Raw genomic sequence first — 26,915 nt, forward strand, 5'->3', positions numbered from 1 at the left:
AATGTTAAGAAATATTGTGTGAAATTTGTATGAAACTTATCCTTGATAGATACTCATTGATAGATACTCATTGATAGATACTCATTTATAGATACTCATTGATAAAACAGATGAAAGTATGGAAGGATTATTAAAGCATAAATTGATATATAATATTGAATTGAAGGGAAAAATATATTTTTATATTTAGCCTGTGTGGGAGAATACTCGCAGGAAGTCGAGACAAAGTTGGAACAGCTAGCTACAGCCATGGAGGTGAAATGTAACAATGCACAGGTCGCCAAAAATCATGTGACATTGACGCTTCTGGAACATCATCTGTCATTTAGCATGGCAACATCACGAGTAAGCTATATTAATCATGAAGTTGATCATTGTTCATTGATCATTGATCGCTAGACTTACCATATTTTAAAAATAATTTTTCTGCTTCTTTTTTTTATATATTTTTTAAGGCAAAATTTAATATTGTGTTTGACATTATTTGACGCACAGTGTTAGGTGGGGTAAGGGAGGTAGTTCGATTTCTTTAATTCAGTAACTAAAACAATTGTTTTGTAAGTCTGTTGGATAATGCCAAACAAATTTAATTAATTGATATTGGCCTTACTTCATTTATTTTTTATGTGATAGGGATCTAAAAGATTGTAATCTTAATCTGGCCATCAACCCTGCCTATGTACTGTACATGAGTAAGGCTTGATCACCATTTCATATTTGCAACAAAAGGCGACAACCATTTATTCATAATATTTTTTTAAAATTACATAAGCGGCACTAGCAACACTCAGTCGCTAATGTTAATCAAGAGAGTTGCTAATCATATCCTATAGAATTAGGGCACAACTACCAGTAGTTTAATTTGTTCGAAATTGGCTTTCAAGGATTAACAATGACATCCATTTATGATTTTGGCTCTTTGTAACAAGAGTGTGACAAATGTTTTCATAAGAAAAAGACTGCAAAATTGACATATCTCTTTATATAATACAAGAAGCGAAGTCAATTAACACAGACCAAAGTTATCGCAGGTATTGTCTTCAAGGATGTCCCCTGGTATTTTTGGATATGTGAATGACAAATCCCATTTGTGTATTACCATTTCTACATTTTAAGCTTGTCTATTCAATGGATAAGGAGGCTTTACTCCTCTCCCCTCTCCTCAGCATTGGGTTGGGGTCAGCTTCCATTTATAGTTTCAGGGCAGGTTGGCATTTTCACTAATAACTCCAATATCATTAATTCACTAAATACTTCACACAGTTGTTCAGGCCCATCACACATTGAGGTTAAATATATCAACATATATTGAGGCTCCATATCATCCAAAATCCAAATTATAGCCCCTGATTGACTTAGGAACTTGGGTTCAAGTTTAAGGGCAGGTAAAAGTTTTAGGTCAAATTGGTATTTTTATTAATACTTCTATACCCTTCATTCAATTGACTTAATACTCCTCACAGTTATCAAAAACCATCATACAATTAGATTACATAAGTCCATATTAACCCTAATTTCAAATTATGGCCCTTGATTGACTTTTTTTCATAAAGGAAAACAAAGGCGTCAAACTCACCTATGGTATCGGATAACATTAGCACGGGTTGACATATTGTGTCTAAACTTGATATATAGGAATACTTTATGGAGTACTTTCATTGGATTGTGTTTTGGGCTCCTGGGTCAAGGTCAAGTTCAAGGTTACTAAAAATAGAAAAAAAAACAGTTGAATTTGAATCTAACAACAAAGGCTGTAGTTCTGTCAATCATTTGAAACTTGGTTTTGTAACATTGCTGGGTATGTTATTTGACAGCAATCAGTCAATTAGGAGAGTTGTTAAGGCACGCAGGCTTATCAGGTCATTTGGCCTCTCATGTGATCTCTGTAAAGCAATCAGATTGCTTCAGCCATCTCCTTTGTTTACTTTGGCATAGTAGTAGCATTCGACAATTTGGTTTAATCTTCTCGAATTACAGCATAACCCAACTTGTTATTTATGACAATCGTCATAATATATATATTAAGTTACATTTCTATTATTGGACCTTTACTTTTCGGTTGGCAACTTGTTTAACATTGTGTAATTGGTGTGCAAAATGGGACATGCTTACTAAACATCTGGCCATCTTCGAAATGGCAAAGAAAATACAGCTTTTCAGACATTCATTTGTGAAGCGACAGGGACTTTATTCGTGATTCCTCGGATCTTGATTATCACTTGGATTTACAAGACCACCTCTTGTTCAGTACTCGGGTTTCCCTGGTGCTATAGCTTCATCGTTGTTGAAAATTCTGGATGTATGGCCATTCACATATTACATCATAACTCAATTTCATGACAAAGTGGCATATAGTCATGGGCGTTGTCCTACAACAGCTCCTGGTTAATCACTTAGCCGTTTTCGATCAAATAAAAAAAAAATATGAGGAAATATTGGACTGATTTTTTAGCAATTTTTTGTTACTTAAATCAGTCTGACAAGGTCAAAATCCGTCCAGACCAGCAAATTTTAATAGCCCAGATCTTTGCAAAAGTTAAGGTGCGATTATGTTAAGAATTACAACAAAATGTATTTATGGGATGCTTTTGAAGAGTTTTTGACAATTCTATTTAAAGCATCAATTTAAGAACCAAAATTTGTAGTTACCAGTTCCTGTGTTAATAACTTAAGGTTTAATTGCTCTGAAATATTAAAATCATTTTGTGTTTTTTCAAGAAAAGAAGTGAGGTAATTTTTGTAGCCTTGATGTTTTTGTTGTCGGCTTTGTCAATGGCCCCGTGCAACACTGTTAACCTTGGCCATAACTAAAAAAACATTTAAGATATTTGAATGAAAGTTATAATATATATACAATAGGAAGAGATGTTGCTAGAGACAATCTCAAAGGCCTATAGGTCTGGCTTATATAGTTGTCTTAGTCACAATAGTGCCCCTTGTTTGATTGGAATAAACAGATGGGCATAAATGTTCATATAAGAGCTCTTGTTATATAATCATAATAATACATGGTACTGATTTATTGACAGACTGATGAAGTAAGTTAAGTCTTGTAGAAAATTTGTAAATAATTTTGTCTTTTTGGATTATATGTTTACTTTTAGCCATCACCTCTCCAACCTGGTTATGATTTCATGATTTTTCTGTTCTGCACAACAGATACTGTAAATAATTGTTTACATAGAGTGTAAGGGTATTGTGGCATTTTGGGTTTACCTTATTGTTTACATTCACTCACTGATTATTCATGTATATTTGGTGATGCTTTTAGCAGTACAGTAAAACTGCAGTCGTTCGAAAAACAGCGGTCCCTTGAGGTCGAACTTAGTCCTGAACATTTGTCCTTCTATTTTCATATAAAATATACTGATGCTGCATTGAAACCTAGATAAGTCGAGGAGTCAAGCACAATAGCCGGTCTCAAATACACAAATAATGCACAAAACCTTATAACTCCCTAGAGGTCATTATTTCACACTTTTTCCAAAACGCTTGTTCCATAATTAACAGACAATTCCTAGGTGTTGAATTTTTCACAAGTTGTAAAAATTGCATTGACAGTTGAAAGGAAATCTGATAAGGTGTGAAAAACATTTTTCACTGTTTACGCATGACCCCTTTAAGTTGATAAGGGCATTTGAGAAGATAATTATGAGAAGTCAATTGTTAATGTAAATGAGAAATAAAAATATGAATAAAGCACTAGTATAGCTGTCCAACATTTGAGCGTACACACACCCAACATTTGAATCTCTAAAAACAATTATCAATCCTTGATTTTGCGAAACTTAAATCTGACTAATGCCATAATATTTACTGTCATATTTCAATGTTGCTTGTTTAGAAAACTTGCTTTTTGTTAAAATAAAGAGTACTATTTATGAATTTATTGGTTATTCTTTTACATTTAGTTTACCACAGCCTTTGAACATATGAGCGATTCCACAACGCAATACATAATTGGTGCCGAAGTAAACATTCAGTTTGATGACTTTAAAGTTAAAAATGCACTGAAAGATATTTAATAACAGACTGGGAAATTGAAACTTGGGTCGGTCGAAAAATTGGTTCCTTTGAGGTTTTAACTCGGACCCCGGGGTCCTTGAGCGATCGCAGTTTTACTGTAGTTAAATTGTTTCATTTTGGAAGCCTTGGAATTATTTAATTTTTTATATAGTGTTTTTTCTTAAAATGGCAAACTTATTAGAAGGCAATGAATTATCTTCTTACACAGTGTATAATAAAAACAGACAGATGTAAATACCACAAAATAATTCAACAAACTTGACAGTTTTTAAAACTAAAAGCTTGTTGAATATGAGGTATTTGGTGAGCAACTTGATGAAGATACTCAAGTTTTTCTGACATAACAGTTTGATTGTAACATTTATTATATTGCATTCTCTATTTCAGTTACAAGTCTACTTCAGATATAAAATAGAGGTTCAGGACGAGTCTCTTCCAAATGTTAGGAGCATCAAAGAAACATGTGCACGTCACATTCAGACGTCTTTTAACACATTCAGTGAATATTCAGTCCTGCCGATAGCCAACTTATCATCAGTGACAGGGGACGGGTTTTCTTGCGGAGCTGGGGAATATGATTTCTTAAGCGGTGATCCGGTGTATGATTATGACTGTTTAGGATACCGCAGACCTGGACATGTGGCTAGTTTACCTGTGTGCTGTAAGTATGCAAGTAATGCCCCCTGTGAAGTATATAGGGATGGGTTTGTTCAGCCTCATAGTCTGTGTCATATTTTCGTTCCTATAATTAATAACTTCGATTAGAGTCTTGATTTGATATGCACATTGGTCATGGTAAGTAGATAACCTCTTTTTAAATTTGAGGTTAATGAGATTAATGTCTTAAGGACTTTTAATAGAAAATTGACTGGCACTCCTGATCAAACATATCTGATTCCAGGAACTCTAGTTCTGAATACTTGGGCAAATACGCACAAGCCCTCGATGGGGGATACTTTTTATAACATGTAAACATGAAAGTGGTATACTCAGTGGTAAAGATGTCCACCCCTCACCTAAGAGTCGCCAACAGGGATAGTCTCTCATAGCCCCTCAAAAAGACACAAGTGCTGGTTTCTTTCACACAAATAGTGAAAATCACAGTTATTTCTTAACTTCAAAAGATCAAACATGTCAGCTTTTTACTCTGCTTCATATATTTTTTAATGTGTGCCACATAAGTTTCTACATGTATAACATTCCGATATTTTCCAGTGGTATGCCCCCTGGGTTACTACTATGTTGCTGTAAGTGGGCCTGCTGCGATCACCCACAACTGTGATCCCTGCCCTGCAGGAACTTACGGGATCATGTCAACTGATGGGGCTGAATGTGTGAGATGTCCTGGGGGAGCTAACCCCGGCCTGATCGGCCAGACAGATTATATGTCTTGTAATTTGAAAGGTGACGATGCTGTTTGATATTCACAATCTAAAATTGTCCTAAAGGTGATTAAAAAAAAAGCAAACATTTACACCCCCGGATACTTGTGATTTTTAAATGTAACCTTTGCATGTACCGTTTCATTTTTCATGGTATTGTATAGCCTTAGTATCTTTTATGGCGGCTTTTTTGTTGTTATATATTATATGTTGGATATAATTGAATAAAATCGTTTAAGGTATTAAAATGAAACATCAAACTGAGTGAGGTTTAAGCATAGCTCTGGCCCCAATTTCTTGAAACTTCTTAAGCTTAACAGGCTTAAGTAGCTTATTTCAGTGAGCCAAAATACATTTTGAAATTTAATTTTGATAAATAAAAAATGGTTTATGGTGATTTTCATAAATATAATTCCTATAAGTATAAAAACTCTTAAAAAATTAAATATTATGCAAATTATTGATAAACAAAAATAGTGAGTTTAGCTTAATCCTATTAAAAGGGACTTAAGAAGTTTCAAGAAATAAGGGCCTGGGGAACATATTTGTCAGTTTATGTCCCTTGTTTCATTGAGAGATATGGACATGCATTGGTGTCAATTTCAAGAGCGCATGTATTTATCATGATTTACTGTGTAACCAGGTCAGTGTAGCCCAGGAGAGTTCTCCAAAGATGGCCTCACACCATGTACACTGTGTCCGAAGGGGTTTTACAGCGCGGGAATTCTGGGGCAAACATGTACACGATGTGAGACCCACAAGGTCACGCTTCAGGAAGGATCCAAGTCACATGTAGACTGTCTGAGTCTGGAGGAAGTTGACGCTTTGAATGGTTTGTGAATTTCTGGTGTTCTATATACTGAGGGTTTTACAGAGGAGTGTCCTATCAATACTGAATGTATTAAAAAAGTTTTTTAAATTGATAAAAATTGAGCATTGGTAGGTTTTAATAAATTTTAATAAACAAGTTTAATAAATTTCGTATCAAATTAGCACAAAAGAGGTATTCTATTTTTATCATAAATTCACATTTGTTGATTTACATCACTTAATTACATAATAAGTCTCTTTATAGTGTGCATATTTTCGGTAATGAAAGACAGAATGTTATGGTTGCAAATTTACTTAAGATATGAATAACAATATAAGATATAATTCTGTAGGAGTCTTATTGTGTTTCTTTTGCAGTTACATTTAATTCCAAGTTTAAGACAAATTTTGATTTTTTTATGTGAAATAGTTAAAAAAACAAACATGATTTCTTGACCATGCGAAAGTTAGACATTGCAAAATTGGCACGGTCGATATTTGATTTGTTTTGTTTCTGTTACAGATGATGTCTTGAAGAGGGAGTCCCCATGTCACCCAAATCCATGTTTAAATGGAGGGACGTGTATATATGCCCGCAATGACTACCGATGTAACTGCCCATCTGGTAAGTGCTGGTTACCATTGTTGCCTTTAGGTTTGAGACACCTTAAATGTTGGGACAGTCACATATTTAGAAGAATATACAACTTTCGAATCCTTATATTATGTAAGTGACAGATATGTAATTGATATTTATTTAAATCCCTTATATTGGAGACGAGCAATTGGTCTCTTATTTAAGGTGAAGCGTTTTAATGCAGAATAAAACAATATATAGTCCAACTACAGGTTTGGAAATTGGTCAAAATGCTAAATAGATTAATAAAGGATGGCAACAAGTACTTGAGCACTCGAGTTCTCGATCAATCGTCTGAGTACTCGATCGATCCTCCGAGTACTAGATCAATCATCCGAGTACCTTAGTACTAATTAACTACTCATGTATTCGACAAAAAAATGTTTAAAATTCACCAGTACACGCTTTCAGACGGAATACAGATGATGTAGCAGTACTGGCGCATTGTCAAAAAGACATTTTAATGTCCCTCTTATTCCCCATTGTATACAATTATCCTTAACAAATTAAATGAAAGTTGTTTTGAGTGTATACAAACTGTCAACAAAAGGCCCTAATTTGCAATAAACACTGATGCCAATAAGTGAAGTTTTGATAGCGGTTCATCTCCTACACAATTAAAGAGTTTTCACCAAATAAAGCACGTTGACGAGTGAATTAGGAGCGACAATTAAAAGCATTGACTCTTTAGTGGGCGTATTTTGCAATGATCATCACAATTGATTGATGGATATCTTTAATTAGGAATTATAAATATTAATGAGGTATTAAAATGCAACAGTTTGGTGAACAGCCATTCTGAAATTATATTTTGGTAGAGTTAACAATTAAACATACATCACAATTAATTATGCAGCTTGCAATGTTAACAGCATGGAATTAGTTTAAATGAGCAGCTGACAGCAAGTCCTGTAAATGTACGCTGTGTGGTGTGGAGTTAGCATATAATGGTGGCACTCCAAGCAGAAAATTGTTCAATATTATGTAGTGCTAGTTAATTGTATGTGTTCTTGGTATTATTTGGATATGTGTACATTGTATTTTAAAGTTTAATGTATGCTATTAAATTTCGTTCATTGTAATTTTTGCTCATCATTTGGTGTAGCTCATATGCTACTTTTATGACATAAATTTTTTACATATTTATCATTACTTCTTCGCATGTGCTTCATTGTAGTGTCACATATTTATGTATATAATAAAAGGACAAATTGAAATATTAAAATATCTTTTTTTCTTTTATTCATTTCTGTTAAATTACATAACTACATAATGACAGACTTATTTAAAGATGGAAATGGCCAATATAACGATTAACTACTACCCATGCACATGATACATGAACCATACATGCATAAACTTGTATCCCTCAAAAACCAATACAAGTTTTCTGACTAATCGAGTACCCGAGTACTTGATTGGAAGATTGTCGGAGTACCATTTGTACTCCTCATTGCCATCCCTAAGATTTATACATACCGTACACAACTGTCAGAAAGTGTTACAGATTTATTCTATATATTACTTCATTAACAGGTTACACGGGAGATTTGTGTAGAGATGTGTTTGATGGATGCACCGGTAGGCCGTGTAAGAATGGACAGACATGCATACCAGGAACAACAACCAGCCTAGACCCCCTAGAATTCCAGTGTAGTTGCTGTGAGTCTATAATAAACATGCAAGGGGCACTGAGTGTTTGTACTACGATTGAAGTAGTACTTAGACTTCATTGTAATCTTTCATCAGACATATAAGCGTAAGAGCCATGAATGAAGATTAGTGGTGTATTTATATCTGAATTAAGATTAGTAATACACTTTAACTATCTTAAGTGTTTAGACCACTGGACAGACAGTGTCTTAAAGATTAGATCGTACTAGTAGATTCTTCAAAATATATTGTATGCAAATTAACTTCTCTGAGCTCTGCCATTGGTGGACGCCACTTATTTCAGAATTGAATTTTTATGAAATTGCTATTTGTCTTATGATAAATACAGTAATTAACATGAAGCTGGTTGTCATCCTACTGTTCAACTGACCAATACTGTAAAGGAATTTTCTTGCCTCTATAAATAATAGTTGATTCAATTCAATGGCCACTTCACTTGACCACTTTATACAAACAACCTGTGAAAAGTGACAAGGTGGAGCTTGGCTCCCATTGGCGTCATGTTAATTCACAGATAGTGAAAAAAGTATTCGGGGGTTACAGTTGGTGATTGATAAAGATGCTATATAAGAACGTTTACTTTTGTGTACATTTCATTTATGATTCTGATTGGTTACTTTACTCGAAAAAATAACATTACAAGCATAATAGATGGCTTTAACAGATATTTATATTTATTGATATTGGAAGTAGTTTTGACCATGGATCTGATCACAAACAACATTGCAACATAATGTTAAAAGGAACATTTGGACAAGAGCAGAGAGTTCCAACCAGTTGCATAGCAACCAATTGTTGCAATCTTAGACCTTTCTGGCTGCAATATAACTTATTGCGGGGCAAGTTATTAAAATTATCTATATTAGAAAATTATTTGTATTATTACGAAGAATCAAATCCAAAAGAATGTAAACTATTGATATTTTAGCTACTGAGTTCGATGGTCTCCTATGCGAGAACGATAGGTTTGGGTGTGCCTCGAATTACTGTCTCAACAATGGTACCTGTCACAACTCACGTCATAACCATCGCTGCATGTGCCCCAGCAACTCCGGATACCAGGGGTGAGTAGCACTCAACAGTTATATTTGAAAATTTGGGTGTTTATGGGGGATTATAATGTTATATATTTTTCAACTGGCTTCCTTCGGCAGCTTGCACAAATTAAATTTTAGTCTTACTCGAATATAAATCAAATGTTTTATGTTGGTCTAATACACAAACACTTGTAAAATGACAAAAGTAGTACCTAAAAAAGTAAATCAATATTTACATTATTTTGTGCTTAGTTCACTTTTAAAAGAATTGTGTAACAATTAGAAGTATATAAGCCAAGATGTGTTGAAATTGAAAAGAATTATAAAATACATTTTGCAAATATTTCAATTGAATTTCAGAATAATAGAGTAGTAAGTTTAATATGTTTTAATGTATCAAACAAATTTTGTCATTCCATGTATTTTTTTTGTTCGTTGTTTCAAAGTGTGTTAAAAACTGTCTCAATCTTTAATAACCATAATGTTTGAATTGTACATGTTTTTAAAAACTATGGGATCAGGAAAATCAAAATATTTCGAAAGAATAATAATTTGAGAAAGTATTGAGAAAGCCTCGGTGTCATTGTTGGTGTTTGCGTTAACTGTATGCATTAACCTTAAAGGGACTGTACTCCATATGATGAAAGAGCGGAAAAAAAAGAAAATTGTCGAAAACTGACAATCTTGGTATCGATGTGTACAATGCATTTAAACTTACTAACTGAAGTACCACATAGTTTACAATTAATTTATTTTTCGCAGTGTTTTTGTATTTTTCCATTAAAAAAGATTACTGGGTATATGTCTACCTAGTAGAATTCATTCCTTATGCATGATTGGCTAGTCGATGTTATCATGTGATATAACCAAGTTATGTCTATAACTGATTTATATATCCCCCGTTTACAATAATCCTTGGTAGCTCAGTGGATACAACACTGGACTGCAACTTTCGCGACAACGGTTTGAACCCGACACAATTTTTTTTTAAATTTTGGTATTCTTTTTTTACAATTACGATATCAACGAGTAAAACATTTTATTAAATAATTGTCCTGAGAATTGTTTCAGAAAAAAACTTTTTTTGGTGCCAATCTGGTGTACAGTCCCTTTAACCTTGGATATATCTTGTCTGAGAATGGTCCAGATATTCAAATTAAACATGCTACGTCTGTTGCCATAAACAATACACACATATATAGTAAGGCCCATAACACTGGCTGAAATAAGTGTTTAGTGATGGCCCTTGGCAATTGGGAAAAAAAAAGTATTTGCTTTGCTCCCCGCGTCACTTTCAGTGTGTGTATACCATGTGATCAATTACGTCATATGTCATATATGCTACGTCAGAAGGCAACATTCTGATTTAAATGAAGACTTAAATCAAAGATAACTTTTCTTTTAATGCTTAACCATTTCGAATGAAACAAAGGGCAGTCTATGCTGTAAAAGACCCAAGCATTCCTTTTATTACCGAAGTTTGATTAGTTTCATCAAACACTTCGACAATCCTGTTTCCAAAATAATATTTTGGCAGTGCCTGTCAGACGGCCGTATTGTGAAAAGGTTTGTCGAAGAAACTACACTCTCAATCAAACTCTGGTAAATGACTGAAGGCCGGGCTCCGTAAGCGGCGTAGACTGCGCTCTGTTTCATTTAAAATGGTGAAGAAATAGGAAAGTTATATTTGTTTAAATCCTTATTTGAAGTTTGGGTTGCAAGTATTGTATTGGTTGGTTGCTGTGTTAGCTATAAAGAGACATTTGTTGGATACTGCAGACGCAATGTGGAATTAATTAAAATGCAAATGGGAACTTGTATGTTTGAGCTCATGTGGATCACCTGTCATATTCTGATTAAACTCTTAAGAAGACAACTGAGAAAGAGGATTACATATATACATGTCGCAGTAATGTTTAGTGAAATTGAAATTAGAATAACTATTACATAAAATGCACATCATACTGATATATCTACTAAATTGATAATCGTATAATGCTATATAACACACCCATAAAGAAAAAGGTTCTTATTGTCTTATCATATTGTTCTTGTGTGATTATGTAGTTTCGAAGATGAAAAGTAAGTCAAATAGTTTTTCTGCCTTTGGAAGTAGAAGTTTTATATTGAAGCAAGGACTTCTTTTATTTAATGCATGTAGTAAATGTTTCAATATTAATGAATGTAGCATGAATAGATTCTGTAATGCAGACATTTGTCTGAAAGGGGCAGTTTCATTTTATAACTATTTACACTTCATAAAGATAATACCAGTTGGATTTAGTACTAATCAAAGAAATTACATTTCTTGCCATTTGCTTTTCATCAGAAGACATTTGACATAATATTTTCATACCACATACATGTTTTATTACCAATACTAAACACTAATTGGGCAGTTCTGTATCTCAAGCTGCTATTCTCCATTTTGGAAATGGTATTCCTTTTAGTCACTCAGGCTATCATTCTAAGGATTAATTATTGGAAAATATTTCTTATTGTCTGACTTTCAGCATGTGATTAAAATAAATAAATACTTTGCATGTGCAAGTAATATGGCTTTAATATATAATATGTGCTTAAAAATCAAATTTGTTAATGAGTTAATCAATGCTTATTTAGTAGTTGATAGTTATGGGAGAATGGGAAATTCGCTTGTAAATCATAGTATTTAAGTCTGCTTGGCATTTCATATTCAACAAATGTTCATTCACAGTAATGTCATAAAACATCTTTTAATATTAATGCTTTTTTGGTTGATGTCTTTCATATTCATAAACTCAGAATTGATGAAAAAATGTACACAAATTTATACAAAATGCCAGCTTTTTTTACCTTTTTACACTGGTGAAAAGAAAACAATCCATGGTGTATGATCTTTTCAGTGCGACATGCTCCAAAGCGCGAGATCCTTGCACAGACATGCCGTGTAAAAACGGTACATGCATCCCGCACGGCATTTACTACCGCACGTGTGATTGCTGGGATGGATATACAGGGCTCGACTGTGAAACCAATATAAGTAAGATTTTTGGTTTAAATAAAAGTTTTTGAAATAAAAATAGGTCAAAGGATTGTTGATATTTTAATGGTAGAAGTGAGGTGCCAAGAGGACTCAACTCTTGGTGGCATATTTAGAACTCATACTTACATAACTTCATATTTTAGCACATTTCAGAAAGAATTTCATTCAGAGTCATTTGTGTAAACTTGTTATTACCATTGTCACTTTATTTAATGTTTCTTTGTCAGATGAGCAATTTACCTTGGTTGGCTCAAACTTCCAACCACCTATCTTATATGTAACAAGTTTATAATAAGAAAAACTACCTATGTTTTGTCCTCAAAACTCTGATATAGACAAGTAAACCTATATGAACGTTAATGAAGTAATTACTTGGAACTTTTCAGATGACTGTTTACCCAATTTCTGCCAGAATGGTGGCACATGTGTTGACAAAATCAACGGTTTCTCATGCCAATGTTTGCCTGGTTACCATGGCAACAATTGCCAGTACAGGAAGGCTTGTAAGTGGTTATCTCAGACTTGAAATCAGTAGATATTCCATTTTAATAAATAAACAAGCAAATTCTATTGGGATATTAAAAGTGATCAAAGATGTGTGAAGGTCCTTATGTCGGAAGTGGTTTGGATTTGATTTTTAGCCTGTGAAGCATGGCAGACACAGGGATTACTTTGGCAGTAGCATCATCTGCAGCATCCTCGCAATATTTGTTTTCAATGAATGACCTTTGAATTACTGGGAGTAGAGTCTTTAAACTTGATATGCACATTGGTATGGTCAAGAGATGACCCCTTTTGGTTAAAGGTAAAGGTACTGATGACCTTTCCTAGAAAAACTGTTTCAGTTCAATGACTTTGAATAACATACTTTAGAGTCCTGAACACCGCTGTTGCATGGAGAGAAAACAGGTAACTTCCTCTGCCACAGTAACATTTAGGACATAGTGGCAATATGCACACATGTAAATGGAATTTTTTGTCCATGAAAGTTGTGTTATTTTCTTTCAGGTTATACATCGTAAAAAAAACAAAAGTGACAAAAGCGGGTGATAGATACTGCCACATCTGTGTTTAGAGCAATATGTGGTCCCCTGTACAACTGAGGTGTTGACCTTGATCTTCCCTGAATGTTGATTAAAGCTGTACTCTCAAAGATTGAACGTTTCGACAACTTTTTCTATTTTTTGTCTTAGAACGAGCCAATTTATGCAAAAATGCATGCAAAACAGTGATATTTAAGACTGCTGAAAAAAATAAGATCACAGATTTTCATACTTAAGTTCAAAAATGGATGTTTTATGCATTTCTCTTTAACTGTTAATAATGCTTTTAGCCATAAAACATTAATTTTCGAACAGAAATATGAAAATCTGTGGTCTAATCTTTTGTCAGCAGTCTTATATCACTGGTTTGCTGATATTTACAAAAAAATGCTCATTCCTAGACAAAAAAAAAAGATGTCAAAACGGTAAATCTGTGAGAGTGCAGCTTAAACACATGCATTAAATTCTATGCAGGTGATACGCAGTGTGTGAATAGAGGTGACAGACGCTGCCACACCTGTGTCCAGAACAACACAGCCACCTGTACAGACGTGGCTGACAGTTTTGTCTGCACCTGCATGTCTGGATACGAAGGCACTTCCTGTGAAGTAAGTTCTAGTGCTAGAACAAACAAACGAACAATTTGTCTGTTTAAATGACCTAATGTTCATTTTTAAACACATTCAAAATAAATTGGGCCACTTGTTTTATATCAGAACTTTGTTAATGTTAAAAAACATGATTAACGATATCATTGTTTGCTTTTAAATGTGAATTATTTGATGATGTGCTAATATATTTAAGTTCAACAAGAACAGTTGAAACATTTGTCTTAAATCAGCAGATCTCAAGATTTGAAAGTTAACAACAATGATGTACACAACATTATTAACTTTAACAAAGTTCGGAACAATCCGCCAAGTGTCTTCTTATAATTTTTATCAGTAAGAGAGCAAAAAATCCTACTGAAGTACAATTGTGTTATGCTAGGAATACATGTCCTTACAGATCAATGATAAAATGAACTTTAAAAAAACAAACCTTTATTATACCATCCAGATTGAGATCAGTGGCTGTAACAGCTATCCCTGTGAACATGATGGTACCTGTGTTGCCAACCTAGCTGGCACATCTTACATTTGTGTGTGTCCTGAACCATGGACTGGCATTCACTGTGAAAACCAGATTAACAACTGTCCTGCGGGAAATGAGTGCTTCAATGGGGGGCAGTGCTTCAGTACAACTTCCGGATATGTGTGCAAGTATGTCACATTTATTTTGAATGGCAATAACTGTCCAATAGGGAATGAATGTCACAATGGTTGTCCTATAGTCATAGCAAGTTTACAATAATTTTATGCCCTCACTTTCCTGGATAGAAAGTTTGATATTGCCTTTATATGTACACACTCTTCATTGGGAAACTGGTAATTTTGATGCATATTCATTAACTATGGATGGAACAATGGCCTTTGTTTTTATTGACAAAGGCAGGAAATGGGGGCATCTGTGTCTGATGGATGCATGTCTTGTTGCATTTAAAGAAAAGCATGTACTGTAAACTTATAAAACATTGTATTCCCAGCTGTCCAAGCAACTATATTGGCATGAACTGTAACGAGAATTATGAGCTGTGTGACAGAACATCCCCCTGTGTCGGAAACCATAGCACCTGCATGCTGACTAACACAGGGGAACTGCAGTGCCAGTGTCAGACAGGTATGTGTCAGCTATATATGTTATAAGCTGGATGACAGAACAACCCCCTGTGTCAGAAACAATAGCACGTGCATGCTGGCTAACACAGGGGAACTGCGGTGCCAGTGTCAGACAGGTATGTGTCAGCTATATATGTTATAAATTGGATGACAGAACAACCCCTGTGTCGGGGACAATAGCAGCTGCTTGCTGACTAACAACGGAGAACTGCAGTGCCAGTGTCAGACAGGTATGTGTCAGCTATATATGTTATAAGCTGGATGACAGAACAACCCCCTGTGTCGGAAACAATAGCACCTGCATGCTGGCTAACACATGGAATGTAGTGTCAGTGTCAGACAGGTATGTGTCAGCTATATATGTTATAAGCTGGATGACAGAACAACCCCCTGTGTCGGGGACAATAGCAGCTGCTCGCTGACTTACAACGGGGAACTGCAGTGCCAGTGTCAGACAGGTATGTGTCAGCTATATATGTTATAAGCTGGATGACAGAACAACCCCCTGTGTTAGAGACAATAGCAGCTGCTTGCTGACTAACAACGGGGGACTGCAGTGCCAGTGTCAGACAGGTATGTGTCAGCTATATATGTTATAAGCTGGATGACAGAACAACCCCCTGTGTCGGGGACAATAGCAGCTGCTTGCTGACTAACAACGGGGAACTGCAGTGCCAGTGTCAGAGAGGTATGTGTCAGCTATATATGTTATAAATTGGATGACAGAACAACCCCCTGTGTCGGGGACAATAGCAGCTGCTTGCTGACTAACAACGGGGAACTGCAGTGCCAGTGTCAGACAGGTATGTGTCAGCTGTATATGTTATGAGCTGGGTGACAGAATTCCCCTGTGTTAGAGACAATAGCAGCTGCTTGCTGACTAACAACGGGGACCTGCAGTGCCAGTGTCAGACAGGTATGTGTCAGCTATATATAATACTAGCTGGGTGACAGAACATCCCCCTGTGTCAGAGACAATAGCAGCTGCTCGCTGACTAACACCGGGGACCTGCAGTGCCAGTGTCAGAGAGGTATGTGTCAACTATATATGTTATGAACCATGTGACAGAACATCCCCCTGTGTTGAGGACAATAGCATTTGCATGCTGACTTACTCAGGGGACCTGCAGTGCCAGTGTCAGACAGATAGGTTTCTGCTGTATTTTTGTTTTAGTCCTTATTTTATTTTTTTAATTTTAATTGATGAAAATGAAAGCTGATAGGTTATTAAATCATACTTGAGTCTATTTCCTTGGTAGAAACCAGCACTGGTGTCCATTTCAAGGGATCATGAGAAAGTTACAGTTGGTTGGGTATCAAATCCAAAACCTCTATGGTGGGAGTTGGACAGCTATACCACTAGATCACTCTCACCTTTATTGTAGATTATACAAGTTAAATAGTGAATTCTTATAATAATAAAAATATGGTATTTCTGACAATAATCTTATCTACATGTAGTTATAATGTTAGGGCGTAGCTGGGTAACTTTCCAGGTAACCCACAATTAATAAGGACTACAATGTCTCTATCAGTTCTTCCTCCTGTTATTGCTGTATGTTAATTGTATTACAAATCACATTTTTTAACACCTTGGTTTACATTGTAATCTACATTCGTAGCTGTATTTAACCCCTATATACCCCTGCAGGTACGCGTGGAGATAACTGCCATATCCAGGTGGACTCGTGCACATCGACAACATGTCTAAATGGGGGCACGTGCAGTATGGGAGCAACGCAGGTTATGTGCGCTTGTATGCCAGGTAAGTAAGGATATGATTAAGTGCTCATTTGTTTAACAAACAGGTTTAAACTCATTGATATATATTAAAGCTAAATGATTTCATGACAATACCATGAAGTTTGATGATTTCCTTGAATTGTGAACATTATGCAGATTGGTTGTGTGAGCCTAATAAATTTAACATTTGAGTTTAGGCATTTTATCATAAGGAATCGTGCATTTTGATATAAAATGTTGATAAACTATTTTTTTCAGGGTACACAGGTCAATATTGCGATGCTGATGTGAATGAATGTTTGACGTCCCCTTGTGAAGGGAGTAATCAAGAATGCGTGGATGGATTCAATTCACGAACCTGCGTGTGTTCTACTGGATACCGTGGAGAGGACTGTTCCAAAAGTAGGTTATCGTAAATACTAATGATGCATAAATAGGATGGTCAATTCAACAATAATTCAATTGGTTGACAGGTTATATGCTAATGTTAAAATAGTTTTGCCCTGTAATGTCATCCTTTTACTACTCTCTATTTTTGATGTAGATTGCGGTTCTTGTGCTAAAAATGAAGCTCAATAAAAGAAATGCAAACTTTTTGTGTTGAAATAAATCTTAAAAATTTAAAAATTGTTTGAATGACTGAAAACTTTTTTATTCTATCGGAACAATGCATATCCTAATCATTTTTTTGGAAATTTACAAGCGCGACCTGCTCTGTTTATGCAATCATTCCTTATTTTAGTCATCCTTAAATATTAGTTAAACATTTTGCAACTATGTATTCAATATTTGAAAAAGGTTTTAGACAATATATGTTCACCTTACTATTAAAAAGCAAATATTAGTTATGTTTTATACCATTGGTTCAATAACATTGCTTACCTACATCAGAGCACAATACTGATATAAACCATGGTGTCATAAATATTTGTGTTCATAGAATATGAATGTTAAGATTTCTCTTTGCAGCAGACAAGGTCAAGGTTAACATAAGACTGGGAACAAATTATAAGTGTTTACGTATTATCCTTACAGTTGTTGAAGGCTTTGATTACATCATTCAACCCCGTGCAATGTGCAGGACTGAAGCCTCCTCAGCAAGTTTTGGTGATGGCGTTACCGCCATTAATGCTCTCACTGTTGCATTCTGGGTGAGATTCACTGTAGCCAATGAGAATGCCGCAATCTTGAATATCATTGGAGCCAACTATGGGTATGTGTTAAAACATAGAGCAATAAGCTTCAATTTTTAATGATTTCTTTTAACTCCATTGTTTTGTAACTGATTTCTTGCTCGAATCTGTTTCCTGGGTTGAGGCTGGTATTGGTGTTCATTTTGAGAAAGTCCCCCTTTGGTAAGAGACAAACATCTATACTGCTAGACAAATCTCACATTCTTGTGTGGTTTTTATTAATGAAAAGTCTTCAAGACAAAAGTCCTTATAAAGATAATTGAGAGAAAGTGAAAATGTTAGGCACATTCACCGACAATATATTACACTCAATGTCCGGAACATTCACTGACCATATTTAACAGTCAATGTTAGGCGCATTAACTGGCTATATTTTACACTCATTGCTAGGCACATTCACCATATTTTACACTCATTGTTAGGAACATTCACTGACAATTTTACACTCATTGTTAGGCACATTCACTGAACATATATTACACTCATTGTTAGGCACATTCACTGAACATATATTACACTCATTGTTAGGCACATTCACTGACAATTTTACACTCATTGTTAGGCACATTCACTGAACATATATTACACTCATTGTTAGGCACATTCACTGACAATTTTACACTCATTGTTAGGCACATTCACAGAACATATATTACACTCATTGTTAGGCACATTCACTGACAATTTTACACTCATTGTAAGGCACATTCACTGAACATATATTACACTCGTTGTTAGGCACATTCACCGACAATTTTACACTCATTGTTAGGCACAATCACTGACAATTTTACACTCATTGTTAGGCACATTCACTGACCATATTTTACACTCATTGTTTGGCACATTCACTGACCATATTTTACACTCATTGTTAGGCACATTCACTGACAATTTTACACTCATTGTTAGGCACATTCACTGACAATTTTACACTCATTGTTAGGCACATTCACTGACAATTTTACACTCATTGTTAGGCACATTCACTGACAATTTTACACTCAATGTTAGGCACATTCACCGACCATATTTTACACTCATTGTTAGGCACATTCACTGACAATTTTACACTCATTGATAGGCACATTCACTGACAATTTTACACTCATTGTTAGGCACATTTACTGACAATTTTATAGTGACAATTTTACACTCATTGTTAGGCAATTCACTGACAATTTTACACTCATTCTTAGGCACATTCACTGACAATTTTACACTCATTGTTAGGTGCATTCACTGACCATATTTTACACTCATTGTTAGGCACATTCACTGAACATATATTACACTCATTGTTAGGCACATTCACTGACAATTTTACACTCATTGTTAGGCACATTCACTGACAATTTTACACGCAATGTAAGACACATTCTTACAACAGTAACACTTACATTTATGTAAACCTTCGAGTACATAGTGATTATGCTATAAATATGATGTTATGAATTTCAGTGACCTTGAAATACCGTCTACCCCAGTATACCAGCTAAAGTTCATGACATCAGGGCTGTACACATATGTAATGGACTCACAGTCTGGTCGGAAGAAGAGAGATGAGGAGGTATTGGTACTGTTACTTAAAGAGACTGTATTGTAGATTTTATAGGTACATGTACATAAATTAGGGATGCAAACGAATATTCCAATATTCGATCAAACGTTTGGTATTCGAATGTCAAAATCGGTATTGGAATATTCAATGTTTTGTTGTTGAATCAATATAACAATAACCTTTTCTCTGCAATGCAGTTGTTGTGTTTAAAGTTTGTTTGTCTTGTTTTTACAATGATTGGCCTATACTGCCAATACTGAGGTGTAAATGTGATGATAATACACTAAACACTTGTCATATATCATTTAGAGACATATCCTGGGATACTATAAAAAGTCCTCGTTATTTTACAATAACGGGCTGTAAGACAAGTGACACCAAAAATCAATTATTATCGGTAAATGCCTTTGCCAATTAAAAACAAACTAGTTCCCTAGTTGGTTTGGTTTATCCATAGTTTTATTTAGTAGAGGTCAAATCCAGAATAAGGCTGCTCGTCCTACGAATAGACCCTCCAATGGCGTATAACAGATAGCAGATAATGTGCCATCTGACCAGAATTCCATCTAAGTTCACGTTGTTTACAAATATGAAGGCGCATGAATTTAAATTAAAAGATTTTGTTCTTTTCTTTGTTCATAATGTATTACTTTTTGTCTTTCTGAAATGAGGAATTTCATAGGCTCATTTGGTGAAATTCAGGGTCCGCAGCCCGTAGTGGTTATGACAAAGTAGAGCTAAAATCCGTACTGCTAAAAATCCGTACTGCTATTACTTTAGCGAATATTTTAATAGTTTACTACAACTTTTTAAAGATGTATTCTGGTTATTGAATATTCAAAAATTCGTTCGAAAGAATTACCGAATATTCAAATATGCCATTTGTTTGCATCCCTAACATAAATCTATAAAATAGATTGATGCACAAAAGAAAGGTATTAATTTTTTTATGCATTTAATGTGTGACTCATATGACTTTTGTGGCCAAAAAATAACTTGAACCTTGGCAATAAAGCATATGATTTGTATGCAGATAAAAAATATATAAGCGATATTTTGGCACTTTTTTAGCCAGGGAATTTGTGGCCACGTAGCTATTTATTGAAAACTCCAGTTGTGAAGAATAATATATCCTGCTGATTGTCTTCAATGCATAGCAAGTTTCTTTGATTGCAGTGTCTTTCATTATCAACATTAAAAGATTTAAATTCAAAAATTATAAAAAAAACTAACAGCAAAAAAAGATTGCTTGGCTATTACATGTATTTCTTACATATTTTGTCTATCAACTACTAGAAATTCTAGTCTAGAATGGTTTGTGTACTGTTGTGTCAGGTTCTACCATACGACGCGACTGTGATGGATGGCTACTGGCATCACCTAGCTGTCACCTGGGACCAAACTAGGGAAGAACTCACCATGTACCAGGACGGCACATATGTGGAACAGAGATTTATCACCATCTCGGACAAGTATGTGTCATATGTTGAATTTTTAAGCACTAAACATATAAAGCTTGTTTGTTTTTTGGAGAAAAACATCTGCCTATTGTGACTTAGCTGTGGTGTTATCAGCATTGGCAGCAACAGCTGGGGCGTTCAAAACTTGAACCTTGGTAATAACACGAAAACAACGTGTACGGTTTACACATTAAACAAGGTACACATGTTGCCAGAGACAACATGCACATGTATAAAAAGTTACATAAGTCTGGATTTTGTAGTTATTGAATTAAATGCCTGACTGAAAGAATAGAACAGACGGGTGTTGGCATTTGCTCTGCCTCCCTTTTTAAAGCAAAGTCCAGATCTGATTGTTCCATTTCGTTGTTGCTACATATTGAGGAATTTGGTACTTTTTCTGAATAATATGATGCACTATCATGTGTCATCCATAGCTTTAAACTTTACTATTCCTAACATGCTATTTTCCTTCCAAGCTTTTTGCTTTATTTTTTCCTAAATTATATTTTGGAGACAAATTGCTTTATGAGTTTTTATGCGCTTTGTGATATGGTTGCATTGCTTTGTCATTTTCTTTGCCCTCATTGAATCCATGCTTTCTTCTGCTCTTATTTACAGTTATGGAACATTAACAAAGTAAGTTTCATCTGTCCACGGATAAATACCCTGGTAGTAGATCTTTCCTAGCAACCATTAGAAAGAAGAACAGATTTGCATGCTGTTAGATTGAAACTATCTTGTTGTTGGTATTTGTAAAGCATTTGAAATATTATGGAACACTTCAACTCTATTAAAACGTGATAATAGGGTCCAAGACTCTCAGTTGTGTTAAAATCCAACTACATTATAATTTATTGTGCTAGAGGGAAAAAAATGACCAAAATACTTACCACATTCCCCATCTTCTATCCAGAACATTCATATAGTTGATTTTAAAACGTTATTGAAATATTTATTGTATATGTAGCTATTTAGTTTCACAGTGTTAGTTTTTTTAATAGCTAAATATTTGATCACTTAGTACATGTTTGATGATAGATCATGCAATTACAGTTGACTTCATGTATGTTGAATAAGGGTTTTAGCTTGGTATTAAAAAGGAAAGGGTGCTGCAGGATAGGGACTGGTTGCTATAGGAGAAAAGGGCACATTGTATCTAGCTGTGAATAATTTCAAAATTATAAATTTGACAGAAACTATTGAATGGAAGATAAGGTTTCAACTGCCAAATATGTTAAGTTTGTATGTTGGTATAATCATATTATAAGTTTTAATCAAAATGAAAGAAATATTTGCCAGTATTAAGGATTTAATTCCATGAAGATAAAATGGTGCTTTAAATTGCTTGTCCCCATAAAGCCAGAAGGTTGCTACCAAAAAAGGACAGAGTGCAGCACCATTCCATCACTCTTTAACTAAGTTACCCTTCTTGACTGAAATAGACATGAATTATTTGAAAAAAGCTATTGTGATAAGATACTAAAAATGAAGAGAAAATAGTGTGGTAGTTATTCACCGTGTTCATTTTAGAAAAATCTGTGCTCACTGGTTCTTTTCTTTGATGTAAACTTAATCAAATTACATGCAGACTTCATCCAGGCCTGAGAGAAAATATTTGTTTAATCCCTATCCTGTCCACTCCTGTACAAAAAAAACCTTCAACTTTTATATGCAGTGAAAAACTGGGAAAATGGCGCCAAAAGGTAAATGAACACAATTTCTTAAAAATTAAAAAATGGTAATTGTTACAACCATTAGTATTTGCGTTGACAGTGTAGTTCGCGCAGTGATAATATTTTCCTTTAAAATCAATAACTTTTGAAGATCTTCTTGTAGAGTCCTCACACTTGGTATGACATTGGTCAGTAGAGGATTTCTATATTATTGGGTCAGTAGGTCAAAGGTCAATGTCATGGTGACCCTTACTAGAAAACTGATGAAGGCTCCTGGCAGGTGACACATCTGAGTTTAGTTTATAAATGCTGATGAGAATCTAAATTCTCTAGCCTTACTTGATTGTGTTTTCACATTAGTGATGGGATGCTGTTACTAAGGATTTTTATATATTAAGTTATTATCATTTCGGAAAATTTTATTATATGTCTAGTTAAATGTATTGCAGTTCAATCTTTTTCAAGCATTATTTGAAATGCAGTAATTTCTATATTTGCCACCTGTCCAATTAAATAAAATATTTTCATGAATAAACCCTTAATGCTTTTGTAATTTCCTAATACATTAGCTAATATGCTCAATTCTAATCTAAATTTATATCATGCCTACTAACAGCATCCAAAGAATGTTTAACCATTATAATCAACATCAAAAACCCTGATATGGTATTGTTATGTGATCCTGCATGTATGGAATATGATAGGTTTGGAAATTTGTAGGGTTTTTCACAAAATATATTAGGTCTTGAGTTGCCCTATTAAAGTATTCATGACTGTTAAACCTATGAAACACTGTATGTTGACTTGTAGGTTATTTTTCTGTAACAAACTAGATAATAACCCAAGGACTAATTGTCAAGGAGCATACAGCAAAAGATGGTGAAATATGAAGTTATTAGAGTGTCACAAATTAAATTGAAAGTTCACATTGCCTTAATTGACTTACATGTATATGTACAGGTATTAGTTTTGAAATAGGTATTATAGCTACTAAGATATATCAATTTGCAAATGCAATCATATGATACATGCTATGATAAGAGCCCAAGAGCAGATTTTAGTGCAATGTCAGTTGTGTCAATCGCTGTCAACTGTCCCTTAAATGTATTCAGGCACAAAGATACACCTACATTATGTTACTCTTTCAGAGGGTTCCTGGTATTCGGAGATTTTGACACCGTCTCAGGAACAAGCCTGCCAGAGTCCAGTTTCGAGGGGAAGATTTCACACCTATTTGTTGTCGGGGATGCGCTCAATCAACTGGAAATAACAAATTTGTACAACAGACAACCGTAGGTTTATAATGACTTTATTGCCGTAACAAATTCTTAAAATCTACAGCATTTCGTATTTCTTTGACATCATAGATAGATAATAAAGAAGCTTTGAAGGTGTTGTAACCATAAGAACCATTGCTGTCAATTAATTGTCTCAATTAAATCGAGACTCCTGTGCTCGTATGTCTCTAAATTATTTTTGCCATGCGAAGGGCCTCAGTCAAGATTATTTTTTATTTTTTTCGTTTGGAAACATCAATGAAGTCCTATTTATTTCCTCGTACACACGTGTGATCCCCTCCTGACAATTGCAAAACAAGTGTAAACTTTTTAAGATAAGGAAATGATGATTGCATTGATTAACAATGACTTAATTACTATTAACAATTACTATTTGATTACTTATTAAACTCATGGTTTGACTTAATTTGACTTGTTTTTTTTTGCTTTTCAGGTCGTATTCCCCATCTAGCAGGGTGTTACTGAACCAGGAGCGCAGCCTCATGCAGGAATGGCCGGTCGACTACAACAGTGAGCTCACTCTGAACAGTGAGAGATGTCTTAAAAACACACCTGGCTTCTGTCCGGGCCTTGTGACAGGTTAGTGGTCATCTGGATACTGGACATTTATAATTGCAATTGTAAAATGATGTAAATAAGAACAATAAGACATTTCTTCATGTTGGAAAGTGTCTGAGCATAACTGTGCAATAAATATAGTGAGGATAAATTAAAAGGCTATTCACTTATATGCCTGCTAGTTATTGAACGTTGTTCTTGATGTTGTTGGTGCAGTAATTATAAATAAATGCCCTAATAGACAAGCTTACCATGATATAATTTCTATGTTTATACTTATTTAGGGTGATCACATAAGTGTAAAGTATCGTTCATTTGTAGATGAGAATATCCCAGTGGCCACTGTGTGTCCCAGTGACAGCCTTGCAGTGACAGCAAGAACAGAGACACCCACCTGGCCTGTACCCACATTTGAAGGGACTGGAATATCCCCACCCTTCTCTACCATACAAGCTGGTAAGTATTTACTTGTGTTCATAGTGTCAGTGACACAGAAATTCAGCAAGAATAGAAACCAAATCCTGGCCGGTACCCACATTTGATGGAACCTGTATATCCTGACCCCTCTCTACTCTACAGGCTACAATGATTCAACAATGATTTTGTGTATTTTTTTGTCATGTTTTTTTTTCTTTCAATTTTTGAAGATGTTAACTCCTTTATACTTGCTGGCAATAGTTTTAGTTTGTCCAAAAACTTGTGGATAAAATCTGATCTATGAGTATCCATTGGTGTACTGCAATGAATAGTATAAATGTTCAAGCGGAGAAAGTAAATTCATGCTGGGTGTCAGTATAAACCTACATTGTAAAGGGCAGCATCATCTGAATCAACAATGACATAAATGTCTGTTACAACCCAACATGCTATTTTAAGGTATCAATTGATACTAAAGTTGTATGAGGTTTACCAGGCATCAATATTGAACATTATCAATCACAACTGCCTTCATAAAATGCCCAGCATATTAATGTTGTACAAGGGACACCTTATCCCAACTTTCCTTTTATACGTTCCAGGCAGCCCCATAGACTGGGGTATACATGGGATCACCTACGCTGTGTTTGACACTAGCAGCAACGCAGCTGTATGCTCCTTCAGGCTCTACAACAGAGGTAAGACTCATTTTTAGGTTGTCTGTTGTTTTAAGAGTAATGAACTGTGGAAGTCTTTGTTTTGATGGAGTTGGTGACCTAAAATCAAGTTATTTGCAGAAAGTTAGTTAACATCTATTTTAGCAGAGACAATATCAATGCTTATAACAATTGGTTGAATAATAGTGGACCTACACCTGTTTATCAATCGGAAAAACAACAACAGGTGAGCTATGTCATGTGTTTGCAATGATCTTATTTTTGAATCAAATTAATGATTCCTGCTTGATCTCTACTTGGGGTACATTTTGAAACCTCTGATAAAGCACACGAGAATTGGTTTATACTCCAGCAATGAACTACAGCATAATTCTATAAGTTATAAGCTTTTACCAACATAAGCAAAAATAAATTGATATGAATTACTTAATATGTATGCTGTTAGAAGGGGGTGTATTGGAGTTTCCGTAATAATAGTTTGTGTGGTGGTATGTTGCTGGGAGACTGTGGTACAGAATAAGAGATTTCAATCTGATACATGGTTCCCATGACATGGTGGATGGCCTGGCTTATTTTTATTATAATTTTCATTAAATTATAACAATAATACAGGTTGATGGATATTTTTGACATATTGATTCATCTGTGTATATGTGTTAGTAGTAATAGCCATACAAGTAATATCTGACATTAATTCTACAGACCAATCATACATAAACTTACCCTTATTATAATTATAACAATGTTGTTGTTTTTTCAGGTTCAAATTGTGCGGCGACGACAACTCACAGTGTAGCATCCTGTGTAGAGGACACCCCAAATATTACAAGATGTTCTAGCCCATGTTCTACTGGTACCCAGATGCTGGCAGGCCCCAACCCACTCTTTATTTCGTGCAGCATGTACGGCATGTGGGATGAGGCCTTCAAATACTCACAGTACATCTTCCCTGAATGTGCTGGTAATTATAATTTTAGTTC

General features: G+C 34.8%; 1 protein-coding gene across 3 annotated transcripts in view; it reads left to right on the forward strand.

Annotated features, from left to right (window-relative positions):
• Positions 1–26,915, forward strand: part of LOC128234798 (uncharacterized) — a 78,209-nt gene that overhangs the window by 39,940 nt on the left and 11,354 nt on the right. For 2 of the 3 annotated variants that reach the window (XM_052949318.1, XM_052949320.1), the window contains 23 exons: positions 191–345; positions 4,414–4,687; positions 5,242–5,430; positions 6,052–6,240; positions 6,742–6,843; positions 8,392–8,517; positions 9,458–9,593; positions 11,634–11,648; positions 12,452–12,588; positions 12,978–13,094; positions 14,109–14,242; positions 14,694–14,896; positions 15,220–15,353; positions 17,004–17,117; positions 17,354–17,497; positions 18,131–18,308; positions 19,750–19,858; positions 21,185–21,321; positions 24,134–24,277; positions 24,717–24,862; positions 25,163–25,297; positions 25,861–25,956; positions 26,696–26,896. In XM_052949318.1, the coding sequence (XP_052805278.1) occupies positions 191–345; positions 4,414–4,687; positions 5,242–5,430; positions 6,052–6,240; positions 6,742–6,843; positions 8,392–8,517; positions 9,458–9,593; positions 11,634–11,648; positions 12,452–12,588; positions 12,978–13,094; positions 14,109–14,242; positions 14,694–14,896; positions 15,220–15,353; positions 17,004–17,117; positions 17,354–17,497; positions 18,131–18,308; positions 19,750–19,858; positions 21,185–21,321; positions 24,134–24,277; positions 24,717–24,862; positions 25,163–25,297; positions 25,861–25,956; positions 26,696–26,896 (3,315 nt within the window). The remainder of the gene's footprint in view (positions 1–190; positions 346–4,413; positions 4,688–5,241; positions 5,431–6,051; positions 6,241–6,741; positions 6,844–8,391; positions 8,518–9,457; positions 9,594–11,633; positions 11,649–12,451; positions 12,589–12,977; positions 13,095–14,108; positions 14,243–14,693; positions 14,897–15,219; positions 15,354–17,003; positions 17,118–17,353; positions 17,498–18,130; positions 18,309–19,749; positions 19,859–21,184; positions 21,322–24,133; positions 24,278–24,716; positions 24,863–25,162; positions 25,298–25,860; positions 25,957–26,695; positions 26,897–26,915) is intronic. The other variant, XM_052949319.1, reaches the window with a different exon arrangement.

This window comes from Mya arenaria, chromosome 5, assembly GCF_026914265.1.
Source record: "Mya arenaria isolate MELC-2E11 chromosome 5, ASM2691426v1".
Classification (NCBI taxonomy): Eukaryota; Metazoa; Mollusca; class Bivalvia; order Myida; family Myidae; genus Mya; species Mya arenaria.